Below are 15,363 nucleotides of genomic sequence, written 5' to 3' on the forward strand. Positions count from 1 at the left end.
TTCCATGGCACTTGCCTATTCAGTTTTCTGCATTTAAACAATGGAGAATCCTTTAATTTATTCTTTGTTTGCAGCGCATTAACTCTCTTGTTCAAATATGTATTTGTTGCTAAATTATGAGTGTCAGTCCTTCTCTAATATTACACACCAGTTTCCCTGATCATGGTAGCTGCTCTGCACCTTGACTCCAGCCACCTGAGCACACAGCTGCTCCAGCTCCCCCTGCTGGAACACGTGGTAATAGCGATGAAAAACGGGTGCCGGGCTGCTCTCAGACTTTAGAGCAGAACTGGATGTTTGACTTGATTTAGAGTCTGGGCTGTAAATGGCATCACTGGTGTCAAGACCTGATCCAGAAGATAATTTGGAGTCAAGACAGGGGTCAAGTGTAGAGTCCAATTTGGCTGTAGAACTTGAACTATGTTCTGAGCAGGTGTTCCCTGAAGCCTTTTCAGACTTCTCTTTCCTCTGATCCTTCTTCCCACTCTCTCCTGACTCTTCCCCCACTTGCTTTTTCCCCTTTTTCAGATGCCAGGGAACCAACAGGTCCTGGGTGTTGAAGGCTGTGCGGTTGGTGTGGACGCTAAGTTTGCCATCCATCACATCTTGTATATTGTCTCTAGGCTTGTAGTTGTCTTCTACATTTCTGATAATTGATTCCCCATGAGGTTCTTGGCTGTCCCCTGGTGTGTTTTCAGTGGCGCTGTGGTTCTCAGGATGCCGTTTGTTCTGGTCTTTGAGGTACTTGGACCTCTGCTTGTTGTACTCCTGTTCAAAAGCCCAAACGTAGATAAGTGCTCGACCTCCAGATTTCAAAAGTCTCACAAGCTCCCTCACTGCTGCCAGACGACGTTCCTACAACACAAACACACAAACACACAAACTATGCATTTGACCATTTCTTTCACATACTCCTAAGTAACCCTATTCACTCATAAACTAAATCTCAGTCGAGCCAATTGCTATAATTAAGACTTTTGTTTTTAGTAATGAAATAAAATGTTTTCTGTCTGTGACTGTGATGTTAGAATAAATGTTAGAAAATATATTGCAGAGGTGGACAGTAAATAAAAAAAAAGAAAAAGAAATCAATTTAAGGAGTTGCAAGAAAGCACCCAGTAGCTCATCTGGTAAAGCAGGTGCCCCATATACAAAAAGCTATATCCTTTCCGCAGTGGCCACAGGTTCAATTCCAGCCTCAACCTTTTGCTGCATGTCAGTCCCCCTCTATCCCCCTTTCACCCTATCACTGTCCTGTAAAAAAATGCAAAAAGGCTTACAAAATGTTACACCAAATGTTTAAAGAGCAGAAAAATGAAATACATTTCTTATCTGTAGACCAATTTTAGTGTCACCAAATATCAATCAATGACATACAGTGCCACTAACTCTATCACAACAGTTCTTGACCCATTCACAAGTACAAATTTGAGAGCGGAAAAATTTGTCCCAAATTTGGATGTATGTCCAGGAAGCCAACACTTGTAAAAGCTTCCTGTAGTTGAAACTATGGTAAAGTTCCTAAGAGCCTAAAAACATTCAAGCATTTCCTGCAGTCTAAAAAGGCGTTATGAGGTCAAGCGGCTGACGAAAAGTTGGTTACACAAAAATTTTTAACAGAAATGACCAGTGTGTGTAGAACGCATACCTGTGTGGAAAAGTGGTGTATGACAGCTATAGAGATGCAGGCGTCACAGGAGGCTGTTCGCAGTGGGACACTGAGAGCATCAGAAACAAATGCATGGAAACCCCTCTCTGCACAGATCTGGACGAGAGCACTGCTACGATCACAACCAACCTGAGGAGACACAAAACACATGTATGTGCACACACATACAAGTCATAAACATGGTCGGCATACAAGTTCACAAGAACAGAGAGATCTAAACATGTAAAAGGTAAAAAAAAAACATGAATGAAAGTAAAGTAAAGTAAGAATGTAATTTTTTTGAAAGTTAGAGTGTATTCTTCATTTTTGATGTCACACTTCTATGATAAAAAATCACAGAAAGCAGCAGAAACAAGCACTAATTCTTCCTCAATCCAGTGAGATGAGAGAGAGTCCAGAGACTGAATGGGAAAATAATGAACAAGGAAGATCAGCAAAAGACATGCAGTCATAGAGAACGAGAGAGAGTCAATAAAAGTGGAGGAAAAAAAACACATAAATGCAGTAAGGGGAAAAAAGTATAGTGTAAAGAAGCTGTAAGGAAATGTAAAAGGAAGAGAAGAGGGAGGGGACTGAGAGACAGCAATGATCATTTTCAACACATTTTTTCTCAGGGCACAGTTCAATCAGGCTTCTTATGACCTTGTCCCAAAAGAGACGGCGGTGATAAGAGATGGTGAGAAGTACACACACCCTCATCTGTTACTGACATACAAACACACACAAAGGTCGAGTGTTTTCATTTCAATTGAAACTGGGAAGGTTAACAGAGTTAAGCTGCAACAGGAAAGAGAATGAAAAGGGAAAACACAGAGAGGGAAACACAGAGAGGACAGACAGAGTGTGCAGAGGGAATGAAACAGCAGATTCAACCCAGAAAGTCGGTGTGTGTGTGTGACCTGCATGATCACAGTGTTCTCAGTAATGATTTATCACGGTTACAGTCTGAGTCAGGATAAGCTGCTTACACGCACCTCCAAATCCCAAACATGAATATCCTAGTGTGCATACGTAAACAGAAAATGTAGGATATTGCCATGGAAACGGAGCCAATACAAGCAGTGATACCCTGCAGGAATCAAGAGTGAGAGCAACATGGGCCTCAGCACCGGGGACATCATCCTGAAGGGCATCATTTTGGTTTATTTAACTCATTTTTAGTGAGATATGATGTCAAAACAAACTGGCTACTAATTGATTACAGACAGCCTTGTTCATGTGAACATTATGACTTGCTGTACAGTCAAAGCATCACTACTAAGACAACCTGTTAGACTCACACAAGGAGGTAAATAATGAAACAGCAGCTTCTTGCCCGAGGAGAGTGTAATTATGCAAAGATTTGATTTTTTTCAGATCTGTATCTTGCAATAGCCACTTTAAGAAAGAAACGGTTCATCATTTTGCCATGCAAGAAGAAAGCTGCCTCCATTTACGTCACTTGGCACCAGGACAGTCAATAGCAAAATTAAATTGCAACAGCCAGCTTCAACCTGTAGAGGGCAGCCACTATGCATATTTATAACCCAATATGCAGATTTAAAATACTTTGCAATCAAATGTCAAGAGTTGGACCTGAATCTATCAGCAAAAATAGTAAATACCCATATATATTATTATTTTAGTGTGTGAGATGATAAAACTAAGTATGAATTACATGTTAACAGGTAAAGCAAGGGAGTTAGAACAAGTTTAGCCATGTCAGGTGTTAAGACTGGAAAAGGAGAAAACTGCTAGCTCTCCTCTCTTCAAATACAAAAAAATACACCTACCAACACCTTTAATGTAAAATACTATATCTTGTTTAGTTCCAGCTAGGGTAGGGGTGAGTGGCATTGGGTTTTTGCTGACCTCCAATTTTTTGTCATCTAATTTTGCAGAGAACATGAAGTCTCACCTGCAGTCGAATTAACATATAAAATGCCAACTATCAGAATGGCCAACTATATCAAATGAAAACGTAAAAATTTACAAAACTTTTCAAAATGAACACATTCACTAAGCAAAAGTATAAACTACTTTAACTTAGGTTACATGAAAAACATACCATATTTATTTTCATAGAGGGGCTCCCTGAGACAATCCTGATAATGGGCAAAATGTTCATTTCAGGGCTATGCCAATATTTCATTTTAAAGCAGTTATCTGCTGATACTTACAATGACGTACCAATAATATTGTGCATCTCTACTTCCAGCAGCTAACTCTGCTTAAAATGAGAAAGCATTGTTTAGTTTTGTTTTTTGCTTTAATTAAATAAAAACGATTAGTGACATGTAAAAAGGTGCTGATATGTGTATTTTCTATGTCTTGAAAGTGGTATCATTTTTTCTCACTCACTTCTCAGAAAGACATCAAATATGAATATTTCCCAAAATGTTGAAATAGATTTTGAAAGCTTTACCAAAATAAGTTTGATCCTGTGCATTCACATGTGGTTTGCAATAAAGACCTTGTCCAAGTATCATCATAATGTATTGCTGTTTGGGTTATTGGGTGAGTCAGGCTCATCTCCATAAAACTGATAAAAAAAGACCTCTGCCACCTTGTTCTTTTATCACCTACTATTAGTGAAGTTGCAGAAGAGGAGTTCTACCTCATTCGTTTGCTGTCTGGCTGTAACCGATTTGCTAAATGTAGCAGCCCCTGCAGTTACGACACTATTCTGTACAGAAATAACTTATGAAATTGTTAAGCAGTTTACAGTGGGGATAATCTAAGAAGCAGTAGCAATACAAACAGAGTGATAAGGGAAATTATCCCACAGGGATCACAGAAGTATCACAAAATTACAGACATTATGGTTAACACATGATGTCACTCACAGCAATCAGCTCTGGGCTTACACCCAGGTATTTCCCATTTCCACAGCCCACATCAGCCAGCACGCTGCCAGGTGGGAGCGATGACAGGAAGTGGCAAACGCGAGGCCAGGGGGAGTGGCGAGTGCTGCTGAAGTGGGAGGCTATGGCATCGTAAACCCGGTGCACATACTCCTCCTCCAGGAGGGCTGCGTCGGTATGGCAACAGGGTAGTGATGGAGGAGAAGGCGGAGAGGGTGCTGAGAGAGCTCCCTGACTGTCACAGGCAGAGGGGAAGGCTGGAGGGAGGAAGGGAGGAGAAGGCAGGGGTTGAACTGTGAGATTAATCTGTCCATCAAACGGTAAATCATATGTATTCTACATGTGGTGATAAAGGGGAGGATTTTCAGGGCAGACTATACGTTTTTATTGCCCTTAACTGTAGAGAGAACAAACAATACCAATTTTACCCAAACTTTATTGACTCTGATTTTTTAGAATAGATTTTACAATTACTTGTTTTTAAAGCTCTAAATGGTTTGGGACTTTCCCACATTAAAGACCTTCTGTTGTTTTATAATGGTGCTGCTGTTTTTTTTTAAATAAACAAATATATAAATACAAGTAAACAGGGGGTGCAGTTTTCTTAAACTAAGCTCCAAAATTGTGATATGCAGGCACTTCAAACATTTTTAAACTTCAGCTCCACCCTTGTTTTTTTTTTTTTTTTTTACAAATTCACTTATTTTAATCATTCTTATTAATCTGTTTTGTTTTGTTTTTTTACTGTCACTTATTAATTTTATCAATTAAAAATTGACAAATTTTACAATTTGCCCATTTTAATGTATTGCATTTTTATTATTATTGTAAAGTACTCTGAACTTCAACTCATGTGTAAAAAGGGTAAATAAATAACAGTATAATTATTAATATTATTAATAAAATCCTGCATAGCATATCTTCAAAATGTGCTATGGTGATGATGCAGTCTTCTGTTTCATTGTGCATCTGCAAGATTCTCACCACAGCGGCAGGGTTCGTGTCTGATCTTGCGGAAAGTGAATGAAGTACGGGTGCCCCTCTTGCTCAAAGTGAGGTTGTTGTGAGTCCCGAGGTCAGGCGTCGCATGAGGAGGGGATTGTGGGTCGCAGGCTGGCACCATGTCAAACTTCCGAGGAGTTATCCTGAGGGACGATAAGAGGTAACAGTTGTTGACTTGCTTAAACAAACTGATAGGAGCTGTAAAGCTGGTGTACTCTATGTGAACACCAGAAGATGCTGATGAGACAAAGCCCAGAGTCTGTCATTGGTTTTATCTTAATTTGTGAAGGGATTAAAATGTGTGGAAAAGTCCACAGACAGATGGTACTGAAGCCAAGAGAAACATCAATACATCGAGTTTCTCTGGATGAAAAGACCTGTCACTCCTCCTGTGATCGACCTAAAGCTCAGGTCAAGATAATCTGACTCCTAAACACGATCCATCCGACACAGTCCAGCTCACCCATGTGTCCAGAGGTATCTGCTCTCCCCCTTCATCACCAGGAGGCTCCGTCCTGGCAACACCACAGCAACAAGACGACCATCAGGGTGACGAAATTCCATCACTGTCTGTAATAACACACACACACACACACACACACACACACACACACACACACACACACACACACACACACACACACACACACACACATCAAAAGAAAGACCACTCATAAGGAAACGGAGGAAATCACTCCCTCACACACACATAACAATTTCTCTATAAAACACAGCAGGAAGAAACTTGAAAACCATAAATTTTAAAGATGCACAGATTTGACTTTTTCTCTTTCAATACAGATTCTGTTACTTAAAATCAGTGCCTCTGCCAATAATAAGGACCTTTTTTTACCCAAAATTTAAAATGTATTTACCTCCCTGCATTAAATTCATCTGAATCAGTTTTATTTAAGGTCAGAAATCGCTGTGGCACTAGTGCTGCCAAAAGTATCATTTTAACAATACATATTGATTATAGAATATTTCCTTTCAATAACAATACACCTTATCAACTTCTCTTTTTTTTGCTGTCTCTTATCTTTTAAAGATTACTACAGTCATTCTGCTGTTCTCTTCTACTAACCAAGAAAATAAATGTTTTTTTTAATCATGGTTTTGTTTTTTCTGTTTTTTTTGTTTTGTTTTTTGCCTTAAATGTCAGGCATTGTTTTCCTGTGGTATTGAAAATCTATAGTTTTTCAAGGCATTTTATCAAAGCTAAAAATAAAATAAGAAATGACACTATGAGCCTGTTTAGACCTGGCAGTAAAATGCTGATATCCTGCTGATAATATGCATTAAACCTCAGTACTTTTATGCCTACTGAAATGTGTCTGTATCTTCAAGTATCAAAAAAATGCTTTATTCAGGTTTCAGTCTTATTTAAATATATTCTCCATAACGATGTTGTCCAATTTAATTCTTATTTTTTTAATTTGTTTTTGTATTATTTACTTGAGTGTTCCTTATAAGGCCATGTTTTTGTACAGCTGTTTTGTTTATAATAAATGGTATACAATTTACTTACTGACTTTTAAATAATCCAGTAGTTATGACTCAAATTCAGTATTCATACAAATTGTTCATGCAGTATTAGTAATAGTAGTTTTTTTCCGTGATTTCAACCAGAAGGAAAAATAAAGCCACTCACACACAGACTCTGCTTGCTCTCTCACTGTTAACCAGCAGAAACATCTCTACCCCAGAGCTGATGTTTGATCCTGATGTTTCCTTACAGCGCATAACAGCATGAGCTCTGCTGGGAAATTACATCTACACGATTTCAAACTGCAACCCTCCAACTTCTGACAGCAGGAAAATTGGATTTTGTGAAGTAGAAGTGTGCGTGCGTGTGTGCATGTGTGTGTGCGTGTGTGTTTGGGTGCGTATGTGCCTGTGTGAGAAACAGATAAGCGTTTGTGTATGACTGTGAGAGAGTGATGTACATGTAACACCAGCAAATGACATTATCTGATCTTTGCCTGAAACCACATCTGAAATCTCTTTCTCTTTCTCTCTCTCTCTCTCTCTCTCTCGCTGTCTCTTGTCACACACTCACACACTCTCACACACACACGATAGGCAAGACTGTGCTCTTCCATCTGAGGAGCATTAGCCAATCAATGAAACTGGTGGAATGTGACTACAGGACTATTCATCATTTTCTCTCTCTCTCTCTCGCTATTTCTCTTCTCTCTGTCAGACACACACACACACACACACACAAACACACACACACACACACACAGGGACAAGCCTATAGACAGATCATTATTACTTTTCTCGTTCTGTAAACACAAACAAGCTCAATAAGCCTGTAAAGTGTAACACTGAATCATGAATGTACCTGCAGATGAATCTGCATGTGTTTATTCAGATATGATTGAGTCAATTCATTAACTCTTTTACTTTTTGGAAGCATTAAAATTAATTAACAGGGTTTCTACTGCTTGGGGCAGGTGGTGCTTAAGACTTTTAAGACTTTTAGAACGTCACTTGGAATAAAATTTAAGACCAATTTTACAGTAGCCATTTTTGAAGAACAAAAAAAAAAGTATCAACTGACATAAGTTACTTAAGGTTAGGGAGAATTTATTTTATTTTTCAATAAATATTGTAACATAAAACATGACTTTCTGGTGATGTTAATGTGAGAGACATTCTGTTAATTATTATCATCATTATTATTTTTTTTTTATGTTACACATTATTTTAAGATTTTGCAATGCAAAGTCAGAAAAAACGATCAACAACAAAAACAATCCTGCTTACCATGTCTGATCATTTTTAAGATTTTTGAAAGACTAATGTAAGACATTTTGATGCAAACTGAGGCCTTGGATTTAGATTAATGGATTTAATGCCTTTTAGGAGTTTTTAAGGATCCACAAGAACTCTGATCAAGTTAAATCAAATCAGGTGGCAGAAAGTGAGATTTTATGATGAACTGGAGACTGCTGTTGGATTAACTTGTTACACCCACAGAATAACAAAATACTAACCAAATCACAGTAAATGTTTGGATTAATCCTGTGGTTGTTCTTTTTTGCATTTTATTCTTAACTTTTTTGTTGAATTAGGGTGAGTCCTTCATTTGTGTAAAAAGATTTACCCCTTTTGTATCATTACCAAACTGTCAGTGTAATATGTTATTTAATATATTCACTCTAATCATTACATTACTATATTCAGTGACTGTAGCATTTGGGTTTTAAAATATTTTATTTCACTGTATTGATCCATGTAACTAACACTGTGTCTCTGAGTTTTGTGTTGTAAATATTGAAAATACTTTGATCTGTGCGGGTTGCGGCATTGATGGAGGAGCGCACTGGGAGTTGAAAAAGATGAAGTCTACATGTGGACCCTCTTGGTTAGATGTCAGTCGGGGTAGGGGGAAAAATCAATACAACATAGTGCTGCAATATTTCGGGTTGCAAAATCATATCACTACATGGACACCAACTATCAATTATTTTTTTTATAAGAATTATTAATGATGCAAATAAAAATTTTAATTTTGGTAGCCTACCAGAATAATAAAATTTGCTGCAAACAAAAGGCTAAAGTGACATGAGCAGACAACTTAATATTTTTTAATTTAAAAAAAACAAAACAAAAGAAGCTGGCAAAGTTTTCCTTTTGGGACAAAAGTTGCAATTGAAAAAAAAGGTTAAAAATTACAACATATTGCACACCGTCATATTGATTTATACTTATGAGAGACTTAAGCTACTTTTAAAATTACCAGAATGTGACATAATGACAAACGCTGGTTTGTGTTTGTAATTAATACTACTTTGTTTGGGCCTCTTGTAATTTCCATCCCTAATGCTGAGTATTACCTGATGAAGAGGTAATGCTGAAATGTACTTGTGCTTACTAAATTCTTCTATTGAGTCTAGAGCTGCAACATTTAATTTTCAACTAATAAATTAATTAATCGCCAACTAATTTGATAATCAATTAATTGGTTTGAGTTATTTTCTAAGAAAATAAAATGTAAACATTCTCTGATTCCAGCTTCTAAAATGTTTATATTTACTGGTGTCTGTCCTCCTCTGTGACAGTAAACTGAATATCTTTGAATGAATCAATTAATCGAAGAAACAATCAAAAAATGTTAAAATAATAGACAGCTGCGGCCCTGTTAGAGTGTGCACTTCTTCTGTGTCTGTTTCTGCCTTTTTCCCCTGAGCACCTGATATAATACGCCTACTGTACACTTTTTGTAGCTCAGAATCTCCACAGAGGAGCTGCAACAAAGAACACACTGCAATAAACACACATGCTGTCTGTCACTCTGTGTGTGCGACAGATGCTGTGACAGATGACAGCAGATTGCTAATAGAGCCCCTGCTTTTCAGTCAAGCAGGGACAGATGGGTGCTCATTGACAGCAGTCACCCTGCAGAGACGAAACCAGCATCACAGCAACAGGTGACACAATATTCACACCTGGAATATACAGGGACAAAACAAACCCCACAATTTAGGAAGGAAAATCTATACCTCTTCTGTTCATTAATCATTAAGAAAATGTCCACGAGAAGGGAGATACCAGTCACTAACTACAAACTATATCAACTGAAGGCCGCAGTGACAGTATATCAGTGTGTCAGAGAGAGAGAGGAAAGAATAAGATGTCAAAATGTTCTCAGTAAAATCACAAGGATAAATATATGGTTACCAGGGTTCCCACAGCCAAACACAAGTTACATTTAAGACTTTTGAAGACTATTTAATGCCAGTTGTAATTAAATATAAGACAAATTTTTTACAAAATCCAAAATTTAACAAAAAAAAAACATGAATCCGCATCAGTTCCTGAAGGTTAGGAACAACTTTGTCCAAATGTTTATATCAACATAAAACGCAACTTTTTTGGTCTACTTAAAATGCTTAAAAAAACAATTAAATCCTTCTAAAGTGGAACACATGGATATCATATTATCATAAAAGTATCCATCCAAAAGTATACCGTATATATATCCACAGGAACCCTGTGTTACATATACTCATCTCTGACAGTTGTGCCCCATGAGACAGATGAATAACAGTGGTCTGTGAAGTGACATTTAGTTTGATTGATTGATTTGATTGACAGAGAGACAAGTGTCTGACAGCACTGTTTTTCCCTTTACACCCACCCTCTAACTGTGCGTCTCTGTTTTATGCTAAAACACAAAAACGGTTTTCTTTAGACAAACACTTTTTTTTTATCTTTAAATGCGTGACTTTTGTTTGAATTATTGATGAATGCACCAATGGTCGATATTGACTACACAGGCTGATAGGTCAATCATATATTGTTGGGTAAATTGCAATCCCCACATTACTGTGGTGAGAGTTTTTCAGCACAAAAGTTGAACTGGAGCTCTGAAAAAATGTTAAATAACAGAGTGATTTCTTACCTTTGCCCCCAGGCTCAGTGACAGGATGGTGTCCTCAAAGGCAGAGTGAGTGTCCACGTGAGGAGGAATACCTGAAAATATTATAAAACACACACAGAGTAATAAAATGGTAACCCCAGCTTGAAATGCAAGTGTTTGGATTCAACATGTCAACTCACCATTGGACTTTGGTGATATGTGACATTATATAATAATAATAATAATAATAATAATAATAATAATAATAATAATAATAATAATAATAATAATATAAAATAATAACATTTAGTTTGTGTGCTTGAGTTTAGAAAAATTAGCAGAATTCATAAATATTTGTTCATCAAAAATATTATTTCAGCCCTTAAATGTTTTGTCTGTACTGTAAATCTATTAATGAATCACTAAAAGAAACCAAAGACTTTAATCATTCCTCATCAATGCTTGTTGGAAAGACTCTGCTGCCACCCTGTGGTATGAATTAATAAAAATTCACATGAGCCGATATTCTGGTACAATGTTCAATTTTTATAATAATAATAATAATAATAATAGCCTATAATAAGCCTCTGAAATAAATAAACTACCGTGCATAAATCAAAAACTGAATTTAACATCTGTTCTTGACACCCTATGTCTGTTTTAATAGTGTGATTCTTTTGCACTGGAATTTCCTAGTCAGAAATTTAACTGTCCAGTCTGTTTTTTTTTTTTGTTGTGCTGTGCTGTGTTGTGTTTGTGTCTATGTTGGTTATGTGTTTTTTGTTTTATTTATGTTACTTTTTTGTGATGAAAACTAAATATAATGTATGTACGAATATAGTATAGTATAGTAGTAGTAGTGGTAGTAGTAGTAGTATAGTAGTATAGAAAAGTATGGCTGCTCCCAGTGTTAACAGTAGTGAAAGCTGCAGTAATGTACTCTTTATTAGGACTTTGTCACCTCTGTCTGAGAAATGTCCAACTTCTTTCTATCTGACATGTTGCCACAGTGTTTGTATATGCAAAATACAGCATAATGCATCCTTATCTAATGTATTGCTAACAATGGCTAAACAGGCTAAAACTGGTGTGACTAACAACAATCTTGATTTTTGGACTTGTTACACTCAAACATAATCAGCTTGGATGTGAAGTCATTCCCAGCTCCGACTTCGGAGGTATGTGGAACAAAGCATGACTCCCTGCAGCTCACAAGATAATATGGTTTTGATTAGGTATTGACTAATCATGCCGAGAATTAGTTATTATGCCAATATTGATTCCTGAACCACTCCCGAAATTAAACATTTATATTTTGGGGATTTATCCATGAGTATAAACTATCTAATATGAAATAACATTGCATTATTTTTCATGTTTCATTGCGTTTTGAAAAGCTGAAACATGTGTTAGGTCATGTTTACATAGTCCTCAGTATAACCTTTGAAATATATCAGGTGAGTCATTTGAGACAGGACTGGAAAAACTCACCCTGTCCCGCCTCATACTGGTTGACGGTCAGCTGGTCTGGCATGATGTTGATGTGTTTGTTTGTCACACATCGTTCCAGAACAGGCAGACACTCCTAGGAATACCTGCATACACACAATCACACTCATAGGCTCCTATGATACTGCTTCTTAAATTGTGTTCTTAATAATTGTGTAATGATGTTACAGTGAGTAAAATGTTACTATGAATGGAATAACAGTAAAACCTATGAAAATATGACCCATAAAACCCAGATTGTGAGAAAAAAATAAAAAGCAAGCTTACCTGCAGTTAACGGCTTGTCCTTATCCACGTTGTTGTTGTCGTAGCGAAACTCAAAGCCATAATGTTTGACTCTTCTATGCTTCAGAGCTTTTTGAGCTAAAAGACATTAAAATGAAGTCAGCGAATCAGGTTTCATTTCTTTTATTTCTTATCTGAATTGTATATAACAGTTTTGTATATTAAAACATAAATTACTAAGAGCGTGATATAATATGAGTATATTTGTGAGCAACTTTACATTTACAATTACTACAATTTCTATACTCAACTGTAAATGCCTGATTTTAAGGATGCACTGATGCCATTTTTTAAATAATTCATTTTTTAAACAAATAAGATGTTTTTTTAAGATGTTTTTTTTATGATCAAGTTCCTGGCTGAAAGTTCAACTTAAGTCAGAACTTGTGAACCAAACACAAACAGAGTATGCAGCCCCTCACCAGTGACATCATCATTAACAGACGACCAGTCAATAGCAGCAAGCAGCAGAGCCTCTTCCTCCGGAGACACAAAATCTTCCACCAAGACTAATCCCTCTGGCAAAGTAACTGGTGCCTCCTCTTTACAGGTCACTGCATTAACACATTAACAGAACATACAGTGCTGGCTACAAAAATATGTTGCTGATCAAAAAACAAACACAGCTATGTTTTTATTTATCAAAATTACTGTTAAAATGTACAGTACATGATGCTTTAAAAGACTATAGCATTGTAATTACAGTTATTTATGCTTATGTCTGTGGGTGCCAATGTTTAAGTACCTGAGTCAACATAACTGAGGTAGAGTGTGACGCTGTTCTCCCCACACTGAAGCTTTTCGCCATTGAGGTGGATGTGAGCTTTCCGAGCACTCTCTTCCGATCTGGAAACAGAACGACAATAACAACACTGAGATTTAAAACAAAGTCTTCCAGGAAGGTTTAAAAGGTTTAAAATAACTTGTGTGATGTGTTCACATGTACCTGTATGTGACAAAAGCGTAGGGCTTGTGTGGGTGCATGATCAGTGTGACCACCTCTCCCATCTCTTTCAGGGCTGCAAGCAGCTCCTCTCGACTAACGCCGTTCCCCAGGCCACCATTAGCCACCACCAAACTCTGCAGAGGAATCCGAAGTACTTAATTTTCGACTGAGCAGTGTGACAACAACAATAAATTTGAAAGATGACATCCAAAACAGGCTGATCACACTTTGAGATATTACTGTAATTAAATCCTACACCACCACAATGAGTGGCCTCTAAGACTGAACCCTCAACACACCCCCTCATTATCTTTGAGAGATGTTTTTTATTTGGCTCAGAGGAGGGACATTTAACTTTAAATGGTTGTATTTTATATATATTTTAAATACTTCCAGAACTCACAAGTGGGATTGAAAAGCGTCTTTTCTTTTAAAAATCTTCAAAATCACTCCATTTATTATTTTCATTGGTGGAGGGAGGAGGGTCATGCACTTTCTCCCAGTTACTCAGAGAGGCTCAAGGAAAAATATGTCTAGGTCCAAAGAGAGTCAGGATTTACAAAAAAAAAAACACCCCAACCATCCCCTACTTTGCTAAAGAAAAAAACAAAAGTACAATCACTTAGTAAACAACGATGTCAGCATTGTTTCATAGTTCTGTCTTTATCTGCTTTTACATTTCGTCTTGTGTTTAGTCGAGTTTATAATCTGGTCCTGAAGAAATGTTATTTCATGTCAACTTTATTTTTCATGGTTGAAAAGACAACATAACATAAACTTTGTCACCAGACTGTTATTATTTCCTGGTAATGATCCCCTACTGTCTAAGATACACCCACAAACTTTGCAGTAAGTTCTTTTTCTGTTCTCATTTGTTTATTTTTCAGTCGTTTGAGATGTCACTGTTTACTTATGAAACCCATTTCCTATTGTCATGATATTTAATGTGCCCTGGGATACAACAAACAAAAGTAAATTCCTTGTGCAAATGTCATTTAAGTTATTAGAAAAAATGACTCAGACTTATATTATGAGACAGATTCTGTCACAACACAAACGTTTCAGGTTGTAAACTTGATCCCAGCTGTAAGACAGAAAATAACAAGTGCCATATAAAGCCTAACGTTATTATTGTCCTTCTACATGACTACAGTCAGCTGATACATGCTGATATTTAGTAATACCTAATCATTAGTCAGCCAAATTTCTCATCGAAAACTCGTATTTAACTCACATGAGCTGAGAATAAACTTTGAATTGTATTTTTTGCGTCTATTAAGTGTAAATCAAGACATTTAAAGAGAAGGAGCTAGAAGAAGCTACGTGTTAGCTACCCGACAGCTGCCGCTTCCTGTTTCTAAACGTTTGTTTCCTGTTACCTTGGTAGGCTGTGATGATGTGCTGATGCCTTCGTGTTTCAGCAGAGTGTGACTGGCTTTTATCTGTTTTCGAAGAACTTTCTTGTCTTCTTTGCTCCTCCTGACAGCCTTCACGTTTATCTCCACACTGGCGTCCATGGTACGTTATGTTACGTAGTCCGGGTGAAACACACATGAAACACTGAAGGTTCCTATAGATTCTCGGTCCGTGTGTCATCCATTCATTATTCATTTTCTTCTGGAAAACTAAAAAAACGAGTGAGGATTTAGTTTATTTGTTTCTATATAAACTAAATTTTGAAAGAAGACGATTGTTTTCTCATTATCTGCCTGAAAGGGAAAAAAAAAACAAATAAACG

At 37.0% G+C, this 15,363-nt stretch overlaps 2 protein-coding genes across 2 annotated transcripts in view; both read right to left on the reverse strand.

Moving 5' to 3' along the window:
- The window catches only part of cwf19l2 (CWF19 like cell cycle control factor 2), a 28,621-nt gene extending 28,374 nt beyond the window's left edge, over nt 1–247 (reverse strand). The window contains 1 exon segment of the mRNA XM_042487245.1: nt 149–247. Within this exon segment, the coding sequence (XP_042343179.1) occupies nt 149–164 (16 nt within the window). The 5' untranslated portion in view covers nt 165–247.
- Nucleotides 248–4,328: 4,081 nt separating this feature from the next.
- On the reverse strand, nt 4,329–15,142 carry alkbh8 (alkB homolog 8, tRNA methyltransferase). The gene is made up of 11 exons (XM_042486942.1): nt 15,005–15,142; nt 13,626–13,759; nt 13,425–13,525; nt 13,102–13,233; nt 12,662–12,757; nt 12,580–12,602; nt 12,377–12,470; nt 10,928–10,998; nt 5,978–6,084; nt 5,497–5,657; nt 4,329–4,769 (listed from the first exon to the last, which is right to left on the reverse strand). The coding sequence occupies exons 1-11, from the start codon at nt 15,140–15,142 to the stop codon at nt 4,474–4,476; spliced, it is 1,353 nt and encodes a 450-aa protein (XP_042342876.1). The 3' UTR covers nt 4,329–4,473.
- Nucleotides 15,143–15,363: the final 221 nt, after the last annotated feature.

The sequence above is a fragment of the Plectropomus leopardus genome, chromosome 5 (genome assembly GCF_008729295.1).
Source record: "Plectropomus leopardus isolate mb chromosome 5, YSFRI_Pleo_2.0, whole genome shotgun sequence".
In the NCBI taxonomy this organism is placed as follows: domain Eukaryota; kingdom Metazoa; phylum Chordata; class Actinopteri; order Perciformes; family Serranidae; genus Plectropomus; species Plectropomus leopardus.